Raw genomic sequence first — 23,483 nt, forward strand, 5'->3', positions numbered from 1 at the left:
CAAATCTCGTCGGGTTGGTGTGCAGCGAGTGCGGGAATCCAACATCGAGCAGCTGCGGAAGGATCTCTCGGAGATCCGCTTTAAGGATGGTGAATCCGTCGATGACTTTTCAATCCAGATCACGGGGCTCGCCAACTGTTGGGTTTTATGTCCTAAAACTCATAGTTTGTAAACAAAAAACATATTCTATTTTCAATAAAGTTATTATTGTTGTTTATTCAGTAAAGATTGTTATTGAATAAAGTGAACTTTACGATCATTAATCTAAATCCAATAAACTAAGAACACTCTGGCTATAGTATGATTACTTGAACTATATGTAGAGACATAAGAGTGGATCAAGTTCAAGTATATAGTCAAAATGATCTATAGTATAAGGATAAGGCTGAGTACCTTATTCTGGGGACATTATAGATGCGGCCTACTTTTGTATATGATATAAACAATGTGATCACTAAATTGTACATGTGGAGACATGTGAGTGGGGGCATCCTATGCAATGAGTATTGCATAAGGTCGGACCATGAAGAAAACCACTCTCACTTTATAATGTCGTTTACTGTTGAGATTGATTTTCTTTTCATTCGATAACCTAGGTAACTCGGTTTTAATCCTGAGCTAACCATGAACTCCTGTTTATTCGGAATTATCCTTAGATTTGCATGGGTGAGAGTGGCTCTAGTTCGCCGACTCAATAGGCTTCCCATTTCAGGGGTAAGACTGGGTGAATGGCTGGGGACGTGGGGTGCAAGATGGAATTCGCTCCTACCCACTTTTAGGGATAGAAGAGAGGTAGTTCCCTTAAGCACTGACTCTAGGTCTTGAACAAGGGGCCCCACCCTCTCATTATTCTGAGAGGGATTCGGTTTACTGGTTGGACCACAAACCAATTGTTCATTAGAGGATCAGTGAGACATAAGGAACAAGAAGTAACTTTAGGGGTAAAACGGTAAATTGACCCAGCTCTAGTTACGAACAACCTGTGAAGGATTGACTTACTAATCATGGTTATATCAAATGGACAGAAATATATCTATAGTGAGGGGAGTGCAACTACTAGGCTATAGTGGAGTGTCATATATACGATATATAGGTCCATTAGGTCCCTCTGTTAGCTCATATCGGACTAAACCATAGAACAGTGTGACGAGTGAGTTCGAAGTGTTCGAATTCAAATTAGGGAATATGCGCTACATACATACGATATATTTAACCGCATTTTTGTTTTATTTACGAATTAAACAAAAAGAGAGAATCTGAGATATTTAAATAAGATTTAAATATCCTAATCAATTATGTGTCGGAATTGATTGGGATTGGCATTTGAATTAATATTAAATATTAATTAATCATTTAATGTTACTTTAATTTGAAATTCATTATTCAAATTAATTGTTGAATTAAAATGAAGAAAGTCAAAATGTTGACTTCATTCAATGGAAAATTACATGTTAGTGGAATTTTGAGGTGTCAAAATTTGGTTTAACCAAACTTGCGACAAATAAACCCCACAAGTTTGAGTGGAATTTTTAGTGTCAAAATTTGGTTAACTCAGACATGCATGCTTGACACATAATCCCAAACATTTGAGTGAAATTTGAAGTGTCAAAATTTGGTGATCTCAAATTTGCAAGAACATGCAAACATGACTCTTTAAATAGAGTGATCATGGTACATGGAAGGTCTTCTTCTTCTTGGTGAAAAACCTTGAGAAAAACCTCTCACAAACACTCTCTTCACATATACAAAATTCCTCCCAAGTTTAGTCACTCTCCGGATTCCACAATCCCGTTCTAAGGCCGGAGGATAGTGGAGAAGACACTAGTGGTGGTTCGAAAAAGGTTCGTGAGGAAAAAGGAGTTTGAACTACAAAAGGTTAGTATTTAAACTCATTAAGTTTTATTACTTATGAACATGCTAGTTATTTACTACAATTGATGTTCTAGAAGTGCCTAAGATCCAAATTGCTTCCGCATATGTTATATTAACACCAACAAACAGTATCACCACTCTCGGTGGGAGCATCAGCGAGACAGAAATCGTGAAGAAGATGTTGCAGGTCGTCCCCTATCATCTCGAGCAAGTTGCAATTTCGATCGAGACATTGCTTGACGTGAACGACCTAACGGTGGAAGAGGTGACCGGAAGACTGTGTAACGTCGAGCAGCGGAAGAAAAATACCGCTTCAGCTATCGACAAGGAGGGTCGTCTACTCCTCATTGAGGAGGAATGGCTTGCACGCCTAAAGCTCCGTGACGACACCGGCGAGAGCAATGGGCCCTCCATCCGCAAAGGCGGTAAGAAGCCATGGAAATCTCGCCGGCGCATGCGCGGGAAAGAGGCAGATCAAAAGAAGGAGGAGCCGACTGATGACGGGCCAATCCAGTGCTCGTACTGTGGGAAGAGAGGTCACCTGAGCAAGAATTGCTGGAGATAGCTCAGGAACAAGGAGACGACCGAGAAGGCCCATGTGGCTCAATCCGAGGAGCACGAGCCGGCTCTTTTCATGGTGACTGCATCAGTCCTACCTGACGTCCCTACTTCCGATTCCAAACCCACGGAGGTAATCAACGACGACATAACTGCTCCGGTGAGCGTCGAACGGGGGGAAGAGCTCCAGTTGTGCATAACAAAGGCACTGACTGGGGAGCCAATTCAATTGAAGGAGGAGCGAGTGTTCGCCCAAATTGGTGAAAGAGGCGAGCAGCTAGAGCACCGGCGATGGGTCCTCGACACGGGGGCAACAAACCATATGATCGGGGCCAAGTCTGCGTTCTTCGAGTTTGACTCGAGGATTCGCGGGACGGTGAAATTCGGCAATGGCTCTGTCGTCGAGATCGAAGGGCGCAGCACCATCCTGTTCGTTGGCAAGAGAGGCAAGCACCACAAGCTGACCGGCGTCTGCTTCATCCCGAGGCTCAAGGCTAACATTGTGAGCCTGGGTCAACTCGATGAGGTCGGCTGCCACATTTCCATCGAGCGCGGGTTACTTAGTATCCGCGATGATCGACGATGGCTGCTCACGCAAATTTGGTGCACGGCAAACCGCCTTTATATTCTAAAGTTGGAGATAGAGCAACCAGTCAACCTCTTGGCCAGGTACCGGAAGATGGAAGACCTACTAGGAAGAGGTGAACCACCTAGACTGGCAGGCGCGCCAACTCGAACAAGAGGTACCGGAGGTGGAGCTCGAACAAGAGCTCGGGTTATTTAGGTTTACACGTTTTAATTAGTTTGACCACAAGTTTTAGGAGGAGAATGTTAGATAAAAGTCTGTTGGTTTCCTTGTTTAGGTTTACACGTTTTAATTAATTTGATAGGCGGCCATTTCAAAAGAAATGGCACAGATTTAGTTGGCCACTCTACAACATTTTTAGGATAGTTAATTGTTTAAATAGGTGAATCGGTTGACAAGAAAAAATCACCTCCTTTTTAGCAAATCAAATTGCAATTCTCTCTCTCTCTCTCTCTCTTATTTTTGCACATTTTATTTTCTTCCAACGACTTTCCTCTCTCTTCCCGTCAAACGATTTCCTCTCACACCAGAAAAGGATTTTCCTCTGATTGTCGAAAAACAACATTCTTCGCCGGGGGTTTCGACCCCGGTATCAGTTCAATCTCGTGGTCTATGCCTCGACGAGGTGGTAAGGTTTTTGGTAGACACTCTATCATTACTTCGCAGTACTCTTCTAGTACACGCTGTATTTCTATGGGAATAATGTCAACCGTTCCTTCAGTTTCCACCACAGGGATGGCCATGAACGTCGGTTCATTACGTGCAAGACCATGTTTAAGTTGGAGCGTCGAAATCATCTTGATTCCATTAGGTTGGGATGCTTGTCTGGGCAACAGTTGGGGTTGAGCCTATTATGACTAGGCAATTTTCCAAGGGTATGGGGATCACCTTATGCTCCAATAGGAATTCCATCCCGAGTACCACATCAAAGTCGTCCATTTTAACGATTACAAAGTCCACCAAGCTACTCCATGTTCCCAGCTTAAGTGTAGTCTTTCTCGCTATTCCGATAATTGGTAAGGCCGCAGAGTTGACGGCCTTCATCTTTCCCGAGTCTCGATGCCATTTGATGTTCAATCGATTTATTCCGTCTCGGTCATGAAGTTATGGGTAGCTCCTGAATCAACCATCGTATTCTTGGCCAACTTGTGATTCACCCACGCTTCCACATACATGAGACCTTTTTCGATCGACTCTCTTTGTTCCCAGGTCTTCTTTTGAATTGCGGATAGGAACTTTAGGGCTCCCATCCGAGGTATTTCTACGTTCAACGTTTTCTCGACTTTTTCCCTCGGATTTTGCATCCGCGTCTACGTCCAATGCTGCTTGAATTGCCTGAAGTGACGCCCTCTTTGGACATTCATACACCCTATGGTTCTCTTTACATAGGAAACAAGAGAGAGGTGGTCGATTGAAGTGGTTCTGATTGTGAGGCCCTTTGCCTAAGACACTAGTCTCCTGTTAGGGTTGTCTTGTCTCAACTCCTCCGATCCTCGGTTTGTCTCTATGATGTCCCAGATTGGTTTGGGAGGAGAACAAACCACCATTTATAAGGGTGTGGAAACCTTCCCCTAGCAGACACGTTTTAAAGCCTTGGGGGGAAGCCTGAAAGGAAAAGCCCAAAGAGGACAATATCTGCTAGCGGTGGATCTGGGTCGTTACAAATGGTATTAGAGCCAGACACTGGACGATGTGCCAGCCTTCTCGCTTCTCCCCAAAGGGGGGTAGACACGAGGCGGTGTGCCAGTAAGGATGTTGGTCCCCAAAGGGGAGTGGATTTTGTTAAATAAAAGTCATGTGCCTTATTTAGTTAGGTTTCTCAAAACATCCGAATTCACGCGAATGGAAGAGCGTAATTCTAGGTGCCTTTGTTTGGCCAATTTGGGCGAAGTCTTCGTCCACTTTCCTATTTTTGTATAACTCGTTTTTCTATTTTTGTAATTAGATTGATTATTTAAACCGTTCCACTGAAGGAAAATAAGATGAGTCGCAAATCTAAGCGAATCTCTCACCCTCTCTCCTTTTACTTCCGCTAATTTTTCCTTCGAGGAAACATTCGGCCAATTTTTCGTCAACACTGTCCTCCGAATTGCCTGAGTCAACAAGTGGTATCAGAGCCTCGTTGAAGCGATCGGTAGTATACCATCACAGAAGAGCCAACCTATCAACAGTCAAGTTGAATAACTCAAGTGGTTAGAGTGTCGACCTAACAACACACAGGTCTCAGGTTCGAGTAGAAGAAAATGCAAAGTTGATAATAAGCACATCGTGGGGTCCATTTCGAGCAGGCTCGCTCACTCTTCCACGCCGATGCCAAATGCCGGCATCTCTTTCCTTCCACCAAGCGCACTGCTTCAGCTGTCGACAAGGAGGGTCGTCTACTCCTCATGTCGGAGGGGAATGGCTTGCACGCCTAAAGCTCCCCCGCAACAACAACGACGAGAGCAACAGGCCCTCAAGCTGCAAAGAAGGCGGTAAGAAGCCATGGAAGTCCCACACAAGCGCACGCGCGGCAAATATGGGGATCAAAAGGAGTCGCGACCAATGGCAGGGCCGATCTAGTGCTGCTGCGCTGCGCATACAACAGAACGGAGTGGTGGAGCGGCAGTAATGACGACGGCCGTCTATCTCCTCAATCGGTCACCAACCCGAAGACGCCATATGAGGCCTGGTACAACAAAAAACCATCGGTACATCATTTCCGCGTGTTCGGCTGTGTCGCAGACTAGTAGGTAACACGTCCCCACCTCGCCAAGCTCGATCCCAGGGGGCTGAAGGTCGTCTTCATCAGCTATGAACCCGGGAGCAAGGCGTACAGACTCTATGATCTTGTAGGGGGGTGAGCTCACGTGTCCCGCGACGTTGTATTCGACGAAAGTACCTTCTCGCAGTGGAATAACGTGATCGAGGCACCCCACGAGCCTGGAACGCGAAGCTCGACAGTACCCTACTGTCACTGAAATTCAAACGTTGTGCCTCTAAGCATGGCATGTACATGCATGGCCATGGCAAGAAGCGACTGATCGTGGGAGTGTACGTCGACAACCTCATAATCACTGGAGGCAATGTGGAAGTCCTCGGACGGTTCAAGGAGATGTCGAAAAACTTCGAGATGAGCGATCTCGGCGTGCTCAGCTACTACTACCTCGGCATCAAAGTGCAACAAAATTCTACCGGCGGCATCTCCATCTGCCAAAGTGTATACGCGAAGAAGCAGCTGGACACAACTGGGCTTGTCTTCCATAAAAGCCAGACTAAGCAAAATAAAGTACCTCGGATTTTTCCCTCCGCCTGGGTTGTCTCGCGATCCCTTCTACAGCTTGGCCCGCAGCAGTACCTTGACCAACCCCAGGTCCAATAGAAGCAAGCCCGACGGCCAATCCAATCCAGCAGCAATAACGGAAGCGGCAGAAATCAGTGGATTCATAATAAGTTCCTCATCAATGGAGGCCCGACTCCAACTAAGGAAGGCTGGCACTACATCGACAGCCGACTCCACCAAATACCGCAGCATTGTCGGGAGTCTGCGCTATCTGGTAAACTCTCGTCCTGATCTTGCTTATTCTGTTGGATATGTGAGCTCGGGAGTCTGCGCTATCTGGTAAACTCTCGTCCTGATCTTGCTTATTCTGTTGGATATGTGAGCAGGTTTATGGAAGTACCTAGGGAGGAGCATCTAGTGGCTGTCAAGCGCATTCTGCGCTATGTAGCCAGAACCAGAGGCTGGGGTGTAAGATACTGCGCAGGGAGCGGAAAGGAGAAACTCAAGCTGGTTAAACTCTCGTCCTGATCTTGCTTATTCTGTTGGATATGTGATCAGGTTTATGGAAGTACCTAGGGAGGAGCATCTAGTGGCTGTCAAGCGCATTCTGCGCTATGTAGCCAGAACCAGAGGCTGGGGTGTAAGATACTGCGCAGGGAGCGGAAAGGAGAAACTCAAGCTGGTCGGCTACAGTGATAGTGACATGGCCGGTGACGTTGATGATCGTAAGAGCACCAGCGGAATGATCTACTTTCTCTCAGGCGGCGCGATCTGCTGGCAATCAACAAAACAGAAGGTAGTTGCTTTGTCTTCCTGCGAAGCAGAATACATCGCCGCTTCGATGGCAGCAACACAAGGGATCTGGCTTACGCGACTAATGGAAGAACTCATCGAGAGAGAAAGCGATCCACCAATGCTATATGTAGACAACAAAGCTACGATCTCCCTGATCAAAAATCCAGTTTTGCACGACCAGAGCAAGCAAATAGAAATTAGATTCCACTACATTCGAGAATGTGCAGATCGAGGGCTCATCAAGATTGATTTCATCCGAACAGAGGAACAACTTGGAGACATTTTCACCAAGTCCCTGGCGCGGGTGAAATTTGAAGAACTACGCTCAAAGATCGGAGTTCAAATAATAAGGTACAACTTTTAGGAGGAGATTGTTAAATAAAAGTCATGTGCCTTATTTAGTTAGGTTTCTCAAAACATCCGAATTCACGCGAATGGAAGAGCGTAATTCTAGGTGCCATTGTTTGGCCATTTTGGGCGAAGTCTTCGTCTACTTTCCTATTTTTGTATAATTAGTTTTTCTATTTTTTAATTAGATTGATTATTTAAACCGTTCAACTGAAGGAAAATAAGATATCGAGTCTTCAGCAAATCTCAGCGAATCTCTCACCCTCTCTCCTTTTACTTCCGCTAATTTTTCCTTCGAAGAAACATTCGGCCAATTTTTCGTCGACACTGTCCTCCGAATTGCCAGAGTCAACAGATTTGGGCGCGGTCCCACATCGATTGGAGGAAGGAAAGAGTGCCAGCGAGGACACTGGGCCCCGAAGGTGGGTGGATTGTGATGTCCCATATTGGTTGGGGAGGAGAACAAACCACCATTTATAAGGGTGTGGAAACCTTCCCCTAGCATACGCGTTTTAAAGCCTTGAGGGGAAGCCCGAAAGGGAAAGCCCAAAGAGGACAATATCTGCTAGCGGTGGATTTGGATCGTTACAAATGGTATCAGAGCCAGACACCAGACGATGTGCCAGCCTTCTCGCTATTCCCCGAAGGGGGGTAGACACGAGGCGGTGTGCTAGTAAGAAGACTGGGCCCCAAAGGGGAGTGGATTTGGGGGCGGTCTCACATCGATTGGAGGAAGGAAAGAGTGCCAGCAAGGACGCTGGGCCTCGAAGGGTGGTGGATTGTGATGTCCCACATTGGTTGGAGAGGAGAACAAACCACCATTTAGAAGGGTGTGGAAACCTTCCCCTAGTAGACGCATTTTAAAGCCTTGGGGGGAAGCTCGAAAGGGAAAGCCCAAAGTGGACAGTATCTGCTAGCGGTGGATCTGGGTCGTTACAGTCTCCTCCTCCCATTCTAGAGGGATTAGAGGTGTGGTTGCGATTACCTCTGGCTTGAGGAGGCTTGGTTTCGCCTTGTCTCTTGGGGCTACTCGTTGTTCAAGTCGAACAGTCGTTCGGGCATAGCATAGGCCGTGGCGAGATCTTCTATGTCGTGTTCATATAGTTTAGACTTCGCCCATGGCTTCAGTCATTTTGTGAACTGAAAGATCTTATCTAGCTCAGACATCTGTCGAATGTCCAACATGAGTAACGAGAACTGTTTGACATATTCTCGAATGCTACTCGTGTGTTTAAGGTCACGTAATTTCCTTCTGGGCATGATATCAACATTCTTTGGGAAGAATTGAGACTGAAGCTCCTGTTTTAGTCTCTCCCAAGTGTCTATTGTGCATCGGCCCTCTTGGATGTTCACATACTTCGACCGCCACCACAACTTCGCATCTTAAGCTAGATGCATGGTGGCCACAGTGATCTTTTCTTCCTTTGTCTCAATGCCAGTCGCTTTAAAGTACTGCTCAAGGTCAAAGATGTAGTTCTCTAAAGTCTTGGCATCACAAGCCCCGAAGAAGGGCTTGGGTTTAGGAAGTTTGACCTTGTTGGGTCACGTTGTCCTTCGGGTAGGGGTTTGGTTCTCCACCGCCCTTATGACAACATTTACTCTGGCGCTTATGTCTGCCATTTCTACCCTGACTACGTCAAGGTTTGCCTTCACATCGTCAGATAGTTCAGTGACCATCTGAAACATCGCTTTTGGGAGCTATCTAAGCCATCGATTCGCTCCTCAATCAGGCCAGTAGAGCCTGTCGAGATGTCTCTTCGCTCGAAACCACCATTATTTGTTGTTTTTGTTTCTAGGTTATCCATTCAATGCATTATTTCTTGAATGGGTAACCCATCCAGCCGACCCTTTATTCCATCAACGGCAAGGGTCTTGTCAACAAGTTCTTTCACTCGCTCATCTAGAAATCGAATACTGTCGGGGACCTCCCACAAGTATTGCATCTGTTCTTCTATTTCGACTAATCTGTCAACGTGGGACTTGTTCAATTGTTTAGTCGAAGACATGTATATTGGTCACTTTGGAGCTAACTAGACTCTGAAACCAACACTGTCACAATTGCGGTTTCTAGGCAGTAGATTTGGCGATTGTGCTGCACCCACTCTCAGCACTTCAAGTTAAGTTACCTGCGGTCGGGCAATGTGAATACAAACCTCGGGTCTCGATTTCAAGAGAAGATTTTAGGAAGCGGGGGGAGAGAGGTTTTAGAAAGAGAGTTTTGAAAGCAAGAGAGAGAAATTGAAATTGATGTTATATGGGAATGTAATAAAAAAGGCAACAACAACGGCTCACTATATATAACTATCGGGTAGGGAGAAGTTGACAACTAGTCGTATCCCTCTATAGTACATTTTGAGGCATTTCATGTCTACCAGGCGTAGCCATACATCGCCGAAACGTCATACTCTTAAAGAAAACAGAAAAGAAATAATACAACATGAAAGCGATAAAAGAAAGCAATAAAGTAGTACAAGGCAAAGGTTTTGGCGTGTCATGGGCATGCGGCCATGGGCAACATGCCTTGGACAAGCATGACCGTGACACCATGCGCTTGGATTATCTAACGAAATGCCATGTTTCATTTTCCTGCTTTTCTTACTTAGATAGACGTCGTGGCCCATGTTTATACAAGACATTTGCCTCTTTATTTTTATTTTTATTTTTTATTTTTGCACGTTATCCTGCCTCAAGTTATTTCAAACTCGTCTTGCCCCATGCTAAGGACGTCCTTGCCACGATTCTTATAGGATCACATGTTCTTTTAGGTCTTTCACGTGAAGTAGTCTAGGGCAGGCATGACATAGATAAAGTTACCCAGTTAACTAAGTTTCATGACTAACGTCTTTAAGATAAGACACCATATTAAGTTTGTAGTCAAACAAGAGAATTGTGTACTTTAACATCAACCATGGACACAATTAAGAGTCTAGGAGCTAGTCAAGGTTGTCGAGATTGGGAGCGGATCTGAAGCAGGTGCGATATAGAGCGAGCCTAAAGAATTAGAGCCTCCACTATGTTGTTGTGTCATTTTTGTTGTTTGTTTCTCAATTTATTTAAACTAATTTTTTTTTTATAGATATTGTAAATAAAATAATTTATGTTTATACCTTTCAAATTCTCTTTGTTTTAAACACACAAAATTTACCATGTTTTACCTTGTGAGTTAGTCATGATCTATGCTTTGGAAACTTTATAAACTTGGATCGTAACATTACCATACATGACTCATCAAGTGGCTCTTAGGTCATACCGTGATCATAGTATCATAACATACACGAATCAATACACTAGAAGTATATACATCACAAACAGTTTATAAGCATATCATAATACAAGTAATAACACGTAAATACGTTACATGTTAATGGAGAATATTTGCTAAAACTACCACACCTATCTAGATATTTGCCTTTTATAAAACATCAAATATGGTACCTATGGTATACCGTAATACAAGGCTAGATATCCTGTAACACCCCCTACAAGTTGAGCGTCGGATTTGAACGAACGTGAAGCTTGAATCTAAAAAATTCAAAGAGTGATCGATATAGAGTAGAATTAGAGGAAAGAGAACCATCAGCAGTCAAGTGTTGAGAAACAACCATGAGTTATGGGATATATAGACACAAGGTAGAGGCTTCAAAATTTCGGCGATGGCTCTATTCTGCAAAAAGGGCAAGAGAGAGAGAGAGAGGGTTTGATGGTGGCTGTGAAGAAGGAAGGTGGACATGGTGGCCATCAGAGGAAGAAGAGGGTAGAAACTGAGAATGCGGACTCCGGGGTGTATTTTAGACGAAGAAAAAAAAAAAGAGAGGGGTGGAGATGGAGTGGGGTCTATGCCTTGTGGACTGGTTTGCTATCGAGCAAATGAGCATGAGTAAAAATATCTCGAGCATATTTTAACTGAGTAATAAAGAGACCATCAGCAGTGAGTGAAGAGCCACAATGATAGATCAAGAGACAACGATTTTGTTCACAGCACCACTATTGACAGGACTAGAGACCAGCGACGGAGCAGTAGGCGGAGCTGATGGAGAAGTAGCAGCAGTGAAGCTCCAATGGACAAAGAGGGAGCCACGCCCTCCGGAGTAAGGGGCGAAGACAGTGTTGAAGCCGGAAGAATCGCCATAGAGGGCGAAGGAGCCAATTTTGGCGAGGAGGCCAGCGACAACTTGGTTGGCGAAGAAGACAGTGTAGCTCCTGAATTTTGAAGGTAAATCTCTGTAGAAGGTCGATGAGCTTGTTGAGATTCCATATATTTTCGAAGAGAATGCTGATGAGAATCCTGAGGTTAGAGTTTCTGTGAAGGATGAAGGGCCGATTGGGAAGAAAATGGAAGAGGCTATGTTGGCTAAGGGAAAACTGATTGTGTTGGAAAAGGTGAGGTTGTATGTACCGAGTCTAGTGAAGGGTGGGCCTGCAAATGATGGTTTGGAGGCCAAAAGGGTAGAGCAGAAGAGTAATCAATCGACTCTGTCTGTAGCAGCCATGAAAACTATCCCTGCGGCATCAAAGCCGCCAGTGGTGGTGGAGAAGAAGATGAGTAGAGGTTTCAAAAGCCATTAAAAATAAAGAATCGAGGTTGTTAAATCGAAAGAGATTTTATAGTAGGAGAATATTGCTAAATGGTGGTGAAATTCTCTATATATAATCATCAAATAAATTAGAAATGAAATAGAAAAAACAATAAATGAAAATAGCACTAAATAGATACAATATATTTATTTATAATAAAAGGTCAAATATGATACATACTGTCAATATCTAGATATTTATCTTTAATAAAAGGTCAAATATGGTACCTATCGTAAACAGTAATGGATTGCTAAATATCCTTAACATTAATCACATATCATACAATTGGTCCAATCTAGCGGAAAGGCATTCTAACAATCAGCTCACTTACATGTTGGCCTAAGCTGGAAAAATACTAAATTTCCTAACTAGACCATATTTAAGAAACTAATTCTACCTTACTTTACTATTTGATCCATAGCTTTAAGTATTTTAAATTGGCTAAAAGCTATCGACCTCAAACACTTCCAAATGCATAAAAAATGACCTCGAAATGGTCCAAATTGGTATGATGATGTCTAAAAGTACCAAACAATTGTTTAGCCGAGGGAAGCCGAGAGAGAAAACGGCTCGAAGCGACTAAACTGAGTCGGCCGCCAGCTATAGCTTTGAGAAAGAGAGTGGGTAAGCACGCAAGTTGGTCGAGTGGGCGCGCAAATGGGCTGTAGACTAGGTGGAGGCTTCGTTGGGATTGGGTCGCTTACGTATGTGGATGCTAGGCTAACTTGTGGGACTAGGGGTTTGGCCGAAGCGTTTAGGTTGGTTGCTAGAGCTGGCTGCACGCTGGCATTGGACTAGATGAAGCGTTGGGCTAGGGTGCCGTTGTAGGTTCGGTTCTAAAAGTATCACAAATTTATAATAAAAGTATCACAAATCGAAAAAGAAGTCTCCTTTTTGAACAACATTCTTTTGGGAGGATAAATTTGCATAAAGTTGAGAGGAATCTAACTACAAAAGCGTTCTAGACAGAGTTGATGAGCGGGAAACCGAGATTTGGGTGGAAAGTGGCTGATAAGAGATTTAAGGGAAGCTGGGAAGACTATTTTTTTCTACTTTGGCATCCATTGCTTTTATCTGCTACCGAAATATAATATATTAGGGTTAGGGTTACTAATTGTTGTACTCAAATTATCTTATTCACTCTTCTCCGTTGACCTCTCACTCCAACCTCCCTCAATTAATAAGCTAGAACGTCTTGCTGCCGACACAAAAACAAAAAACATCATATTTGAGAAAAAAGAAAATGGTCTTCATAGATAGATAAATGCTATGTACGTGAATAGAGATGTAGTTCTTAAGGTATATATATTAAATTATTTCTTTTCTTTTATCATAATTTCATTGTGATTCCTCGCAATGAATTATGTCTTAGATCTTCTCTAGATTGTTGCAATTATTTAGGTCAATAATTTCATATGAATTCTAGTAAATCCTAGCCAAATGAATAGATCCAATGTGGAGACAAGGTATCTTTGTTGTACCCTTCATGACTCATTTAGGAATAATCAATTCATGGGGGGTTGGAGTATCACGGAGGGACTATAACGAATCCGAGTATTTGAAGTTACGAAGGTGTGGCCGAAGCACATATTATGTTTTCTAGATTGTGCTTCTTATCAGCTATCTGGCATTGAGTGTATTGGGATCTAGAAATATTTTGTGATGAACCTACACCAAAACCTTCTTTGGATTTGAGGTTAATGGAAGAAGAAAAAAGGAAAATGCAGATAAGAAAAAGGAAAGATTTGAGAAGAAGAATTGACTAGTAATACTCCTATCAAAACTAAAGAAAGAAAGAAAAAAAAAAAAAAAAAAGACCGTCATAGATCAAAGCAAAAACAGAAAGTCACCCTAAATAGAATCAAAAGAAAAAAAAAAGAAAATACATATATAAAATGAAAGTAAGAATCCATTAAAAATTGGGTAAATAACATCTATTAACACAATCAAAACACCGAAGATAATAGAATGAAAAACATTATTAACAAAATGAAGACACCGAAGAGAATAGAATAAAAAACACATAGTGACAACTGGGAGAGAAAAAGAAAGGATGATCTGAAAAGTATTAAATTGTTGAAATCACTAAATAAAATAACAAACATATATTCTAAATAATTCTAAAACATATTATGGAATTATAGTATCTCGGAAGTGTATTTTAGACATATTTATATACCTAGAAATATTAAATCTAAATTGAAAGATTAAAAATTTATTAATTATTTAACAAAATTTAAGAATTAGAATTATTGAATGAATTTGGTGAACATGTATAATAGGATAATAAGGTGAAGCCCTTGACATAAGTGGGAACAAATTTGAGAGACAAAAGCAAGGTAATTTGGTGTTAGATAGAACTTCAGCTAAGACCATCCAAGTAAGTGGCCTTACACGCATGATTATATTTGATGTATCACGTGCCCCGTGGTTCTGCATGTGTCATATATATTGATATGTGTGAATTGTTTATGGATCAATATGCTTATGATATGATATGTATATGTTATAATATGTGAATTGTATGATAATATTTACGGTACGATGTGTTCAATGATATGTTTGAGATAGGATACGAGAATGATGCACTAAACATAATGTAACGATAGGAGTAGGATATGTTTATGAAACGGTAAGGTTAGGTTACGTATCGAAGTGCTATGGATATGAGAGATTGATAAAAACGATATGGTCACGATTGATTGATAAAAAAAAATACAGTTAGGTTATGGGTAGAAAGAGATATGATTATAATAGACTAATAGAACGATAGTCTTACGATACGTTCCTGTAACGATACGACTAAGTTACGTTCATGTAACGATATGACTGTGATATGTATATGAACACTACGGCTATGATAAATTAGGGAACAATATGACCTCAAAGTGTTTACGATATGATATAATTATGATACGACCTGTGAGTTACAGATAGATATATATATTTATATGTTGTGATATGATATGAAAATGATATGAAATATGTTATGGTACGAGATAGGTGATAAATTGACATGTTTATGATATGATATATTGTAATGCGAATATGTTATGTTTAGATTTTTTTGTGTGACGGTTGAGGTAATTGTTGTATTAATCGCACGTTACAAAATGTTACGTTAAAAGCATGGGACGTTATGTTATCTCTTAAATTGTATGTATACAACATGATATGAATGACATGATATCATGATAAATGACATGAAATATAACATCGTTAGAATTATGCATGCTATGAGAACTAAAAAATGAGAAATGATATGATATGAATGAAAAACGATAGCGGTGTTATATTTAATAATGTTGAAAATGGAAAAATATTGAGACCTCATGTATTATGTGTGCTCATGCATTAGGGGATACCCCTATTCCATCACGATGGTACATATGCATACACTAATAGGTAGGAGAACTATCATTATGTTTTACATAATACTGCCCTGATGGTAGCTAATTCTAACGGGTGTCTGACACAAAGCGCTACCAGAGCATGCTTGCCCAACAAGGAAAGGGGTCCAGCGGTGTGCGAACTGACTAGTGAGTCCATACTCGCATGTGTGAGCTGTGTGTAAAGTATATGATACACATCCAAGCTTCCCGTTAGGATAGTGCGGTAGGAAAATAAACTGATATGATAGGTTCCGTCGTTGCATTAACATGTTTTTGTATTTAACCCCCAATAGTGGGGTCACTTACTGAATATTTTTTTAAATACTCAAGTCACGTGATACTTCTATTTCAGGTTAAGGCAAGACATTCCTGTACAGCTGACGTTGACACCATAACTTGAGGCCATGACATATGCATAGAGTAGTCACATTTATTTTTTAGATTTGGGTTAGAATAAAATATTTTTAAATTAAATGTTGTTGTGTTATTTTAAAGGTATTAGTAAAACACGCAAGTTGATGAAGGTAAAAGGTGATATTTTATGAAAATTAAATGGAGTATTTCCGCGGTTAGAATGTTACTATGAAATGTTACCGTGGGGAGTAAAAATTTTGTTTTGTGATTTTGGATTAACATTTTTGATAGTGTGCCTATTTTGGTAAAATTTTATGCTCGATTTTGGGTACTTAGTACCGAACTGCAAAGCCCTACTTTATTTCCCAACTTCCTTCGCTTCCTACTGCCTCTCTTGCTTCTGCAATTACGCTCCTCCTCGCATCTTTCTAATTCTCCAATTCAATCTTCAAACCTAATCATCCTCAATTTTTGCGTCTTCTGTTTATTCATGAACAACTTTTTTGTTTCTTCTTTGCCATTATTGAAACTTCTTATAATTTTCATTTACTGTTGATTGCACACTTGATTCTGTTCACTTCTATCGTCAGATCCGAAGCAAGAACGTGGAGCATTTCTCTGTTTAGCAATCAATGGCACTGGTATGTGATCGATACTTGTATCAGCATTTAAAGAAAAAAAAAAAAAAAAAAAAACTTTCTACATTTGAACCCTGTTCGGCCGATGAGTTGTGTTAAGAGTTTTGAGAAATTGGCTGTGTGTGTATTAGTTCTCTTTTAAGGATAAATGTCAATGAATTGCAGTCAAAAGAAGAATTAAAGTTTTCAAGTATGTGTGATTCGGGTTTCATTGCAGGTCTTGCACGCCGGAAAGACGAATAAAAATGGTTTCAAGGCTCTCATTGTTGCACAGTACAATGGAGTCGAAGTGAAATTGGTCCCGGACTTTGAGATGGGCGTTTCAAACAAAACTCCGGAGTTTGTCAAGATGAACCCTCTTGGGAAGGTTGGTTTCTATGTTGTTGGCTGACATATGAATTATAGAAAAATTTAACATTATATGAAAAAATTTCTCTCACGTTTTTAGGTGCCTGTTTTGGAAACGCCCGATGGCCCCATATTTGAGAGTAATGCGATAGCTCGCTATGGTAAATGATGTGAACCATTTGCTAAACCTAAGGTTGGTTAAGTGATTGTATTTAAACTTGTTTGTGTATTTGATGGTGCAGTTGCACGCTTGAAGGCTGATACTACTCTGTGTGGTTCATCTGTTATTGAGTATGTAAGTTGGATTATGCATTCCTTTAGTGGTTAGAATATAATTGAAAAATGTTAAAACGTAAGAGGGTAAACTGAAGCTATTTAAACAATAAGAACCAAATTGAAAAAATACCTGAGCATTATGGACCAAAGTGTATTCTTTGCCTTGTAAACGTTCTTCATTTTACGACCCCTTAACTATCATGTCATCTTTTTTAACCATATTTCAGGGGCATATTGAACAATGGATTGATTTTGCATCATTGGAGATAGATTCAAATATGGTGACTTGGTATAGGCCTAGAATGGGGAGAGCTCCTTATCTTCCTCCTGTAAGTAATTTTGTGGCCAATTGGAAGTCTCCTAATTTATCGGATTTCTTTTCAGCTTGTTTCGATGAATATAATTCTTCCTTTTGGATTATTTGGTGGTCAAGTTCTAGCTTCTATGGTTGCAAAAAACTGCATATTCATAGTTTTTACAGTAATTTAGTTATCTCTTGATTATTGCTCATCTTATTTGACCTAACTACATGTTTTTTTCCCCCCTAAACTAAGGTCGAGGAAGCTGCAATTGCTGCATTGAAGAGGGCTTTGGGAGCTTTGAATACATACCTTGCTTCAAACACTTACCTAGTTGGTCATTCTGTAACATTGGCTGACATCATCATGACTTGTAACCTGTTTATGGGTTTTACTAAGCTCATGACTAAGAGCTTTACCTCAGACTTCCCACACGTTGAGAGATACTTCTGGACCTTGGTCAATCAACCAAACATCAAAAGAATTCTGGGTGAGGTCAAGCAGGCAGAGTCAGTTCTACCTATTCAATCTACTAAGCAAACCCCCAAAGATGAGGTAAAGAAAGAACCCAAAAAGGAAGCTGCAAAAGAGAAGCCCAAGGCTGTCGTTGGCGAGGGAGACGATGAAACACCAAAGCCAAAACCCAAGAATCCTCTTGATTTGCTTCCTCCCAGTAAGATGATTCTGGATGAGTGGAAGCGGTTATACTCAAATACCAAAACCAACTTCCGGGAGATCGCAATTAAAGGTACAAAACCTTTTCGGGTGCTCTTATTTCCATCGAATCCATGAATTACTTTTGAAAAGGATTGCATCTTTGTTCGATTTGAGCAGGCAGACAAGAGGGGAACCTTGTTATTTGTTGAGTAATGGTTCAAATGGCATTAAAGAAAGTGCTTCTTTTACGGAAAATGTCCCTTTTTCTTTTCTTTAGGACTAAGTAATCCTTTTAGTTATGATATTTGAGTGCATTCTTACCTACAGTTACAAGCACATGTTTTTATTTCTTCAAACAAACTTGATAATGTACCCAACAAAAATGCACAACAAAAAATGCATTACCACTCTACTGATGTTCTTGATGAAGATATTATTTTCCGTGGTTTGCATTTAGTTTAACTACCACGTATGTATAAACATTGTTTTAAATTTGTTGCAGGATTTTGGGAGATGTATGATCCAGAGGGGTATTCTCTTTGGTTCTGTGATTATAAGTACAACGACGAGAATACTGTTTCGTTCGTAACATTGAACAAGGTTGGCGGATTTCTCCAGCGAATGGATCTTGCTCGGAAGTATGCTTTTGGGAAGATGTTAGTGATTGGATCGGAGGCTCCATTTAAAGTGAAGGGGCTGTGGCTTTTCCGTGGACAAGAGATCCCACAATTTGTGGTGGATGAGTGCTACGACATGGAGCTTTATGAATGGAGAAAGGTTGAGATATCAGATGAGGCGCAGAAGGAACGAGTCAACCAGATGATTGAAGATAAGGAGCCTTTTGAAGGAGAGGCTTTGTTGGATGCCAAATGCTTCAAGTGAGTGAGGTAAAATGTTGTGCTTTGCAATTCTCATCTCCTTTTTGGGTCATAAGAAAATAAAAGCTCAAGTTGCAACCTGAACAGAATTTAACCGATTAGGTTTCTAATTAATTGCTATATCCTTTCTCCACGTCTCATCGCCACTTGCTGCAAACCCTCCCTCCTCCCCTCTTTGGTAATTCAATTCTTGCTAAAACTCCATTGCAATTCCTCATCATTGTTGATTTCACCGTTCCTCCCAACACTTTCATATACACTTTCATAACTAATAGTAAAGCTTTTTTCAGGTCCGTAGTTTGTCTCCATAATTTCTGCAACTTTATCGCTCTTGGTATTCACAACTATAGCACTTACCGACATTCACAACTATAGCACTTACCGACATTTTGATTGATTTTTAGAAAACAAGCCCTCAACTCATTCCATACATCAGTTTCTCATAATTTTTGTCACTCAACAATTGTTTGAGCTCTATAGAATGACTATCCCCAATTACTCTTAAAATTTTGTTGATTATAGAATGACTATCCCCAATTACTCTTAAAATTTTGTTGATTATAGAATGACTATCCCCAATTACTCTTAAAATTTTGTTGATTTTAAAAGGATGAGTGAAATTTTTCCTTATCATTACATGATGAAAAATCTCCTTCACTAGAGTTGTTTTTCCTAATCCACCTATACCAACAATGGGTAAAACAACTAGAGTTTCGGGACTCTTAAGAACACACACATCAGCAACACATCCCGAAGACTTTTTGTAGAAACTAGCTCATCCAATTTTTTTAGCAATGTGATTTTATTTGGATAAAAAGCAAAGCAAAGAGATTTTTAGAAAATGAAAAGAAATTGGGTACCATCAGAAAAGAGATTATTAGAAAAATTAAGAAACAGAAGTCCTATTCTTCCTATTCCCAGTAAAATTATTAGAACAAGCTCAGGACTTGCATGTTTCTTGAAATTTAAATAATATATTGATAAGTTTAATAAAAAAATGACTAAAAAATTCTAAAAAGAAAAATTATTATTATTGTTATTATTTTCGCCTTTTCTCTGTGTTTTCTTCTTTCTTAACCGCTACACATATCTCTACAATGGTTCAATTGCGAAAGCCGAAGTAATTAATAAAGTAAAAAATTAATACAATTGTTAAAGTACAAAGTAATATAATTATAATTTTACTTATGCTAATAAAAATATTTTAAAAAAAAAAGTACGAAGAAAAGAAACACATAAAGTAGTTGTGTTAGAATACATCGACATTGGGTACCTGGGAAACTTTTTCATGTTCAACACCACCTTCACCAACTTCAAGCTGACAACATCCGTACACTCTCAAATCATTCAATCGGCTTAGATTTAACATGGCTATTTTTGAGGGTAAGTTTTTCAAATTTCTGCACCGACGTAATTCCAATGTCTCCAAAGATGTAACATTTCCCAACCATTCTGGCAAACATTCAATGCCATTAAAACTCTCAATACTCAACGATCTTAAAGCAGTGAAGAACTCAAGTTGTTGAGGAAGTTGTGTTAAACTACTAGTTCCTGTTTCATGCAACTCAAGAACTTCAAGTGAATTGAAGGGTACGAATTGACTCCAATCATAACCCTCCATTGGCCCTTTAATTGCCAAAAATTTCAAGTTATGAATACCACCAAGCCCCTTTGGCAAGCTATGAATGTTTGAGATTCTTAATGATGACAAGCTTTGGATATTTTGCAAATTTGGAGAGGAAATATCATCACCAAAGTTGCATATCAACAAATTTTCAAGTGAGCTACAAACTTCTAATCAATTTGGTAGCTTTATCAAACTTTTACAATTATAAATGTGTAGAGATCGAAGTTTTGGAGGATTTTGAATGCTTGAAAATAACCTTGCATTAATAGTGTCAGCTTCCAACCTCTCGCTATGAGTTGAAAAAATGTTTGGAATGTGCATTAGTTTCAAACAAGATTCAATGATTAAGCTTTCCAGATGAGGAAAAGTTGTACAATTTGATACAACAGCAATTTCTTTCCGCTGCTCTAAATTATCCATTTGCAAAATATCAAGTCTTTTCAATTTAGGGAATAAAGTTCTGCTATCACGATAATTCCCATAAAACTCGTCTCCAATACTTTTTAAACCACTTAGCTCACAAATTTCAAGAAACTCAAGTTTGGCCAACTGTCCCAGCATTGGTAAAGTTTCACATCTTTTGCAACCAAAGAGACGTAGCTCAACCAAATTTTCAACAAAAATACCATTGGGTAGAAGTTTACCTCCAAAGCCGTGGATCCTCAATGCTTGAAGGTTTTTGTGTGGTTGAAGACCTTCCAACACGTTCAAATCATCGTCATCGCAGTCTTCTCTTTCAAGACTCCATTTAAAATATAGATCAGAAATACTTTCCTTCTCTGCTAAATTTGCAGCCATGGCCTCATGTTTATTTTTGACTCGCTCGAGATATAAAAACCATAATTTACCTTTAAGGCCTTTTAAAGGTCCAAGCTCCTCAATCTTACATCCATTATCATACCCAACTATAAAACCAGAAAGCGTTTGAAGTTGAGTCATTCGACTTAAATGTTTAGGCATTTGCTTAGTTCGATTTGAATAATACAAATCAAATTCTAAATGCCTTAAGTTGACCAACTTTCTCAATTCTGTAGGAAGCTTTACATCCCATCCAAGCTTCAAAGTCTGCAAATTGTAAAGCAAAACAATAGATTTTGGGAGCTTACTTATTCGAGACTTTGAAATGTCAAGATACCTCAAATGCTTCAATTTAACGATTGTATTTGGCAATTCAGTTATGAACCCATCATCAATAATTAAAATGCGCAAGTAGATGAAGTTGATGATCATATCTTGATTTCCGGAGTGTATATTTTTACAACAATAAACTGTCATTCTTCTTTGTCGGATCGAATGAACTTCATCACCTTGAGATTTTCCATCTGTTTCAAGGTCCCCTCTCAAATTTTGATCATTTGAAATAACACATGCGACCTCATGTATATGATCATGCATCTTACAATATATAATTTTTCCTCTCTCATCCTTGGCGACATCTTGAAACAAGGAGCGAGACAACAAAATATCGAAATAGCTCGCTCCAATATCCTCCATCGTTACATTGCTTCCATTGGGTAGGTGAATAAAGCCTTGTGCTATCCACATTCGAACAAGTTCTTTCTTATAGAAGAGAAAGTCTGGTGGAAAATTTGAACAGTAGGCAAAACATTGTTTCAATGAGGAAGATGGTAGACGGTCCACGCTTAATTTGATCGTGGATAAAGTAAGATCATTCTTTGGTAATTCAATTCTCACAAGATTCTCCAAAGTCGATTGCAATTCCTCATCGTTCTTGCATGATTTCACCATTCCTCCCAACACTTTCACCACCAATGGTATGCCACCAAATTTTTTAACAAGTTGTCCTCGAATGACATCAGAAATTATTGCTAAATCACTTCCAAATACACATTTTTCAAATAAAAACCAACAATGATCATCTGATAATTGCCTCAAATTATGTCGGTAATTTGTTTCCATAATTTCTGCAACTTTATCATTCCTCGTAGTCACAACTATAGCGCTTCCAACATTTTGATTGATCTTTAGCAGACAAGCCCTCAACTCATTCCATAGAATGGGTTCCTCATTCCAAACATCATCAAGCACGAGAAAATACTTTTTGACACTCAATAGATTTTGGAGCTCTCGAAGAATGACTTCCCTTTCTTCTGAGCCACCAAATGAAGAATTCAAGGATCCGACGATTGCTCTTAAAATTTTATTGATTTTAAAAGGATTAGACACACACACCCATATAAATGTATCGAAATTCTTCCTTATCATATCATGATGGAAAACTTCCTTCACTAGAGTTGTTTTTCCTAATCCACCCGTACCAACAATGGGTAAAACAACTAGAGTTTCTCGACTCTTAAGGGCAAGTAGCTTATCTTCTATATTTGATACTTCAGTTTCTCTCCCAATAACTCCAATTTCATCGGGAAATGAGTCTGTCTCTCGAACTTGGTTAAGATTAATTTCTGCTTCATTGAATGTTGGAGAAACAAATCCCGAAGGAGTTTTTGTAGAAATTAGCTCATCCAACTTTTTAGCAACGATTGTGATTTTATTTGCCATTTTGAGACGAAAAGCAAGGGGATTTTTGGAGAATGAAACGAAATTACTTACCATCGTACCTTTTCCAGATTCCACCTTGCGTCGGACATCTTCATAAGCGAGCACATCAAGTAAAACATCGGCTTCAAAAACGATATCCTCAAGCTTGGTCACCCGCAGCTTCAGGGATTCAAGATCTGCCTTAATTCTATCAACATCCCTTAGAATGGGTTGCGCCATGAGTAAAGAGTCCTTAAGCTTTGAAAGTTCATTCTTGAATCCCCATGCCATACCAATCTGCTCTATCGCCAGCTTGATCGTCTTCTTCAACACCTCCTGTACAGCAAAGGTCCACAGGAATTCCGCCATGTTTCTGTTCTTGGGTTCTCAAAGGTCAACGCTTCGTGACCTATTGTGTGCACCAGAATGAAGCATACACAAACCCCATGTAACACCCTTTTATTATCTTAAGCTTATTGACCACATTTAACAATGCGGACTCCAACCAACCATACACAA

General features: G+C 40.1%; 2 protein-coding genes and 3 pseudogenes across 2 annotated transcripts; 2 read left to right on the forward strand and 3 right to left on the reverse strand.

Moving 5' to 3' along the window:
* Positions 1 to 3,537: 3,537 nt before the first annotated feature.
* Positions 3,538 to 4,320, reverse strand: LOC147791402 (uncharacterized; annotated as a pseudogene).
* A 2,544-nt stretch (positions 4,321 to 6,864) lies between these two features.
* On the reverse strand, positions 6,865 to 9,427 carry LOC147791403 (uncharacterized; annotated as a pseudogene).
* A 2,052-nt stretch (positions 9,428 to 11,479) lies between these two features.
* LOC147791404 (uncharacterized) lies at positions 11,480 to 11,987 on the forward strand. The gene is made up of 2 exons (XM_087126110.1): positions 11,480 to 11,596; positions 11,649 to 11,987. Exons 1-2 carry the CDS (start codon positions 11,480 to 11,482, stop codon positions 11,985 to 11,987), a joined length of 456 nt encoding a protein of 151 aa, XP_086982236.1.
* A 4,107-nt stretch (positions 11,988 to 16,094) lies between these two features.
* On the forward strand, positions 16,095 to 18,971 carry LOC111784613 (elongation factor 1-gamma). Its single transcript, XM_023665264.2, has 7 exons — positions 16,095 to 16,383; positions 16,598 to 16,747; positions 16,829 to 16,889; positions 16,971 to 17,023; positions 17,232 to 17,333; positions 17,559 to 18,051; positions 18,463 to 18,971. Exons 1-7 carry the CDS (start codon positions 16,375 to 16,377, stop codon positions 18,840 to 18,842), a joined length of 1,248 nt encoding a protein of 415 aa, XP_023521032.2. The 5' UTR covers positions 16,095 to 16,374; the 3' UTR covers positions 18,843 to 18,971.
* Positions 18,972 to 20,087: 1,116 nt separating this feature from the next.
* LOC111796912 (putative disease resistance protein RGA3) lies at positions 20,088 to 23,333 on the reverse strand (annotated as a pseudogene).
* Between the last annotated feature and the right edge of the window lie 150 nt (positions 23,334 to 23,483).

The sequence above is a fragment of the Cucurbita pepo genome, chromosome 8 (genome assembly GCF_057944985.1).
Source record: "Cucurbita pepo subsp. pepo isolate OVF chromosome 8, ASM5794498v1, whole genome shotgun sequence".
NCBI classification, from domain to species: Eukaryota; Viridiplantae; Streptophyta; class Magnoliopsida; order Cucurbitales; family Cucurbitaceae; genus Cucurbita; species Cucurbita pepo.

Excerpts from the sequence above, each read along its gene's own strand:
- LOC111784613 (XM_023665264.2), top strand. Across the intron at positions 16,748-16,828 it reads AGATGAACCCTCTTGGGAAG|GTGCCTGTTTTGGAAACGCC; the intron begins GTTGGTTTCTAT and ends TCACGTTTTTAG. Across the intron at positions 17,024-17,231 it reads GTTCATCTGTTATTGAGTAT|GGGCATATTGAACAATGGAT; the intron begins GTAAGTTGGATT and ends ACCATATTTCAG.
- LOC147791404 (XM_087126110.1), top strand. The coding sequence starts at position 11,480 with ATGGACAAAGAGGGAGCCACGCCCTCCGGAGTAAGGGGCGAAGACAGT. Across the intron at positions 11,597-11,648 it reads AGGAGGCCAGCGACAACTTG|AAGGTCGATGAGCTTGTTGA; the intron begins GTTGGCGAAGAA and ends AAATCTCTGTAG.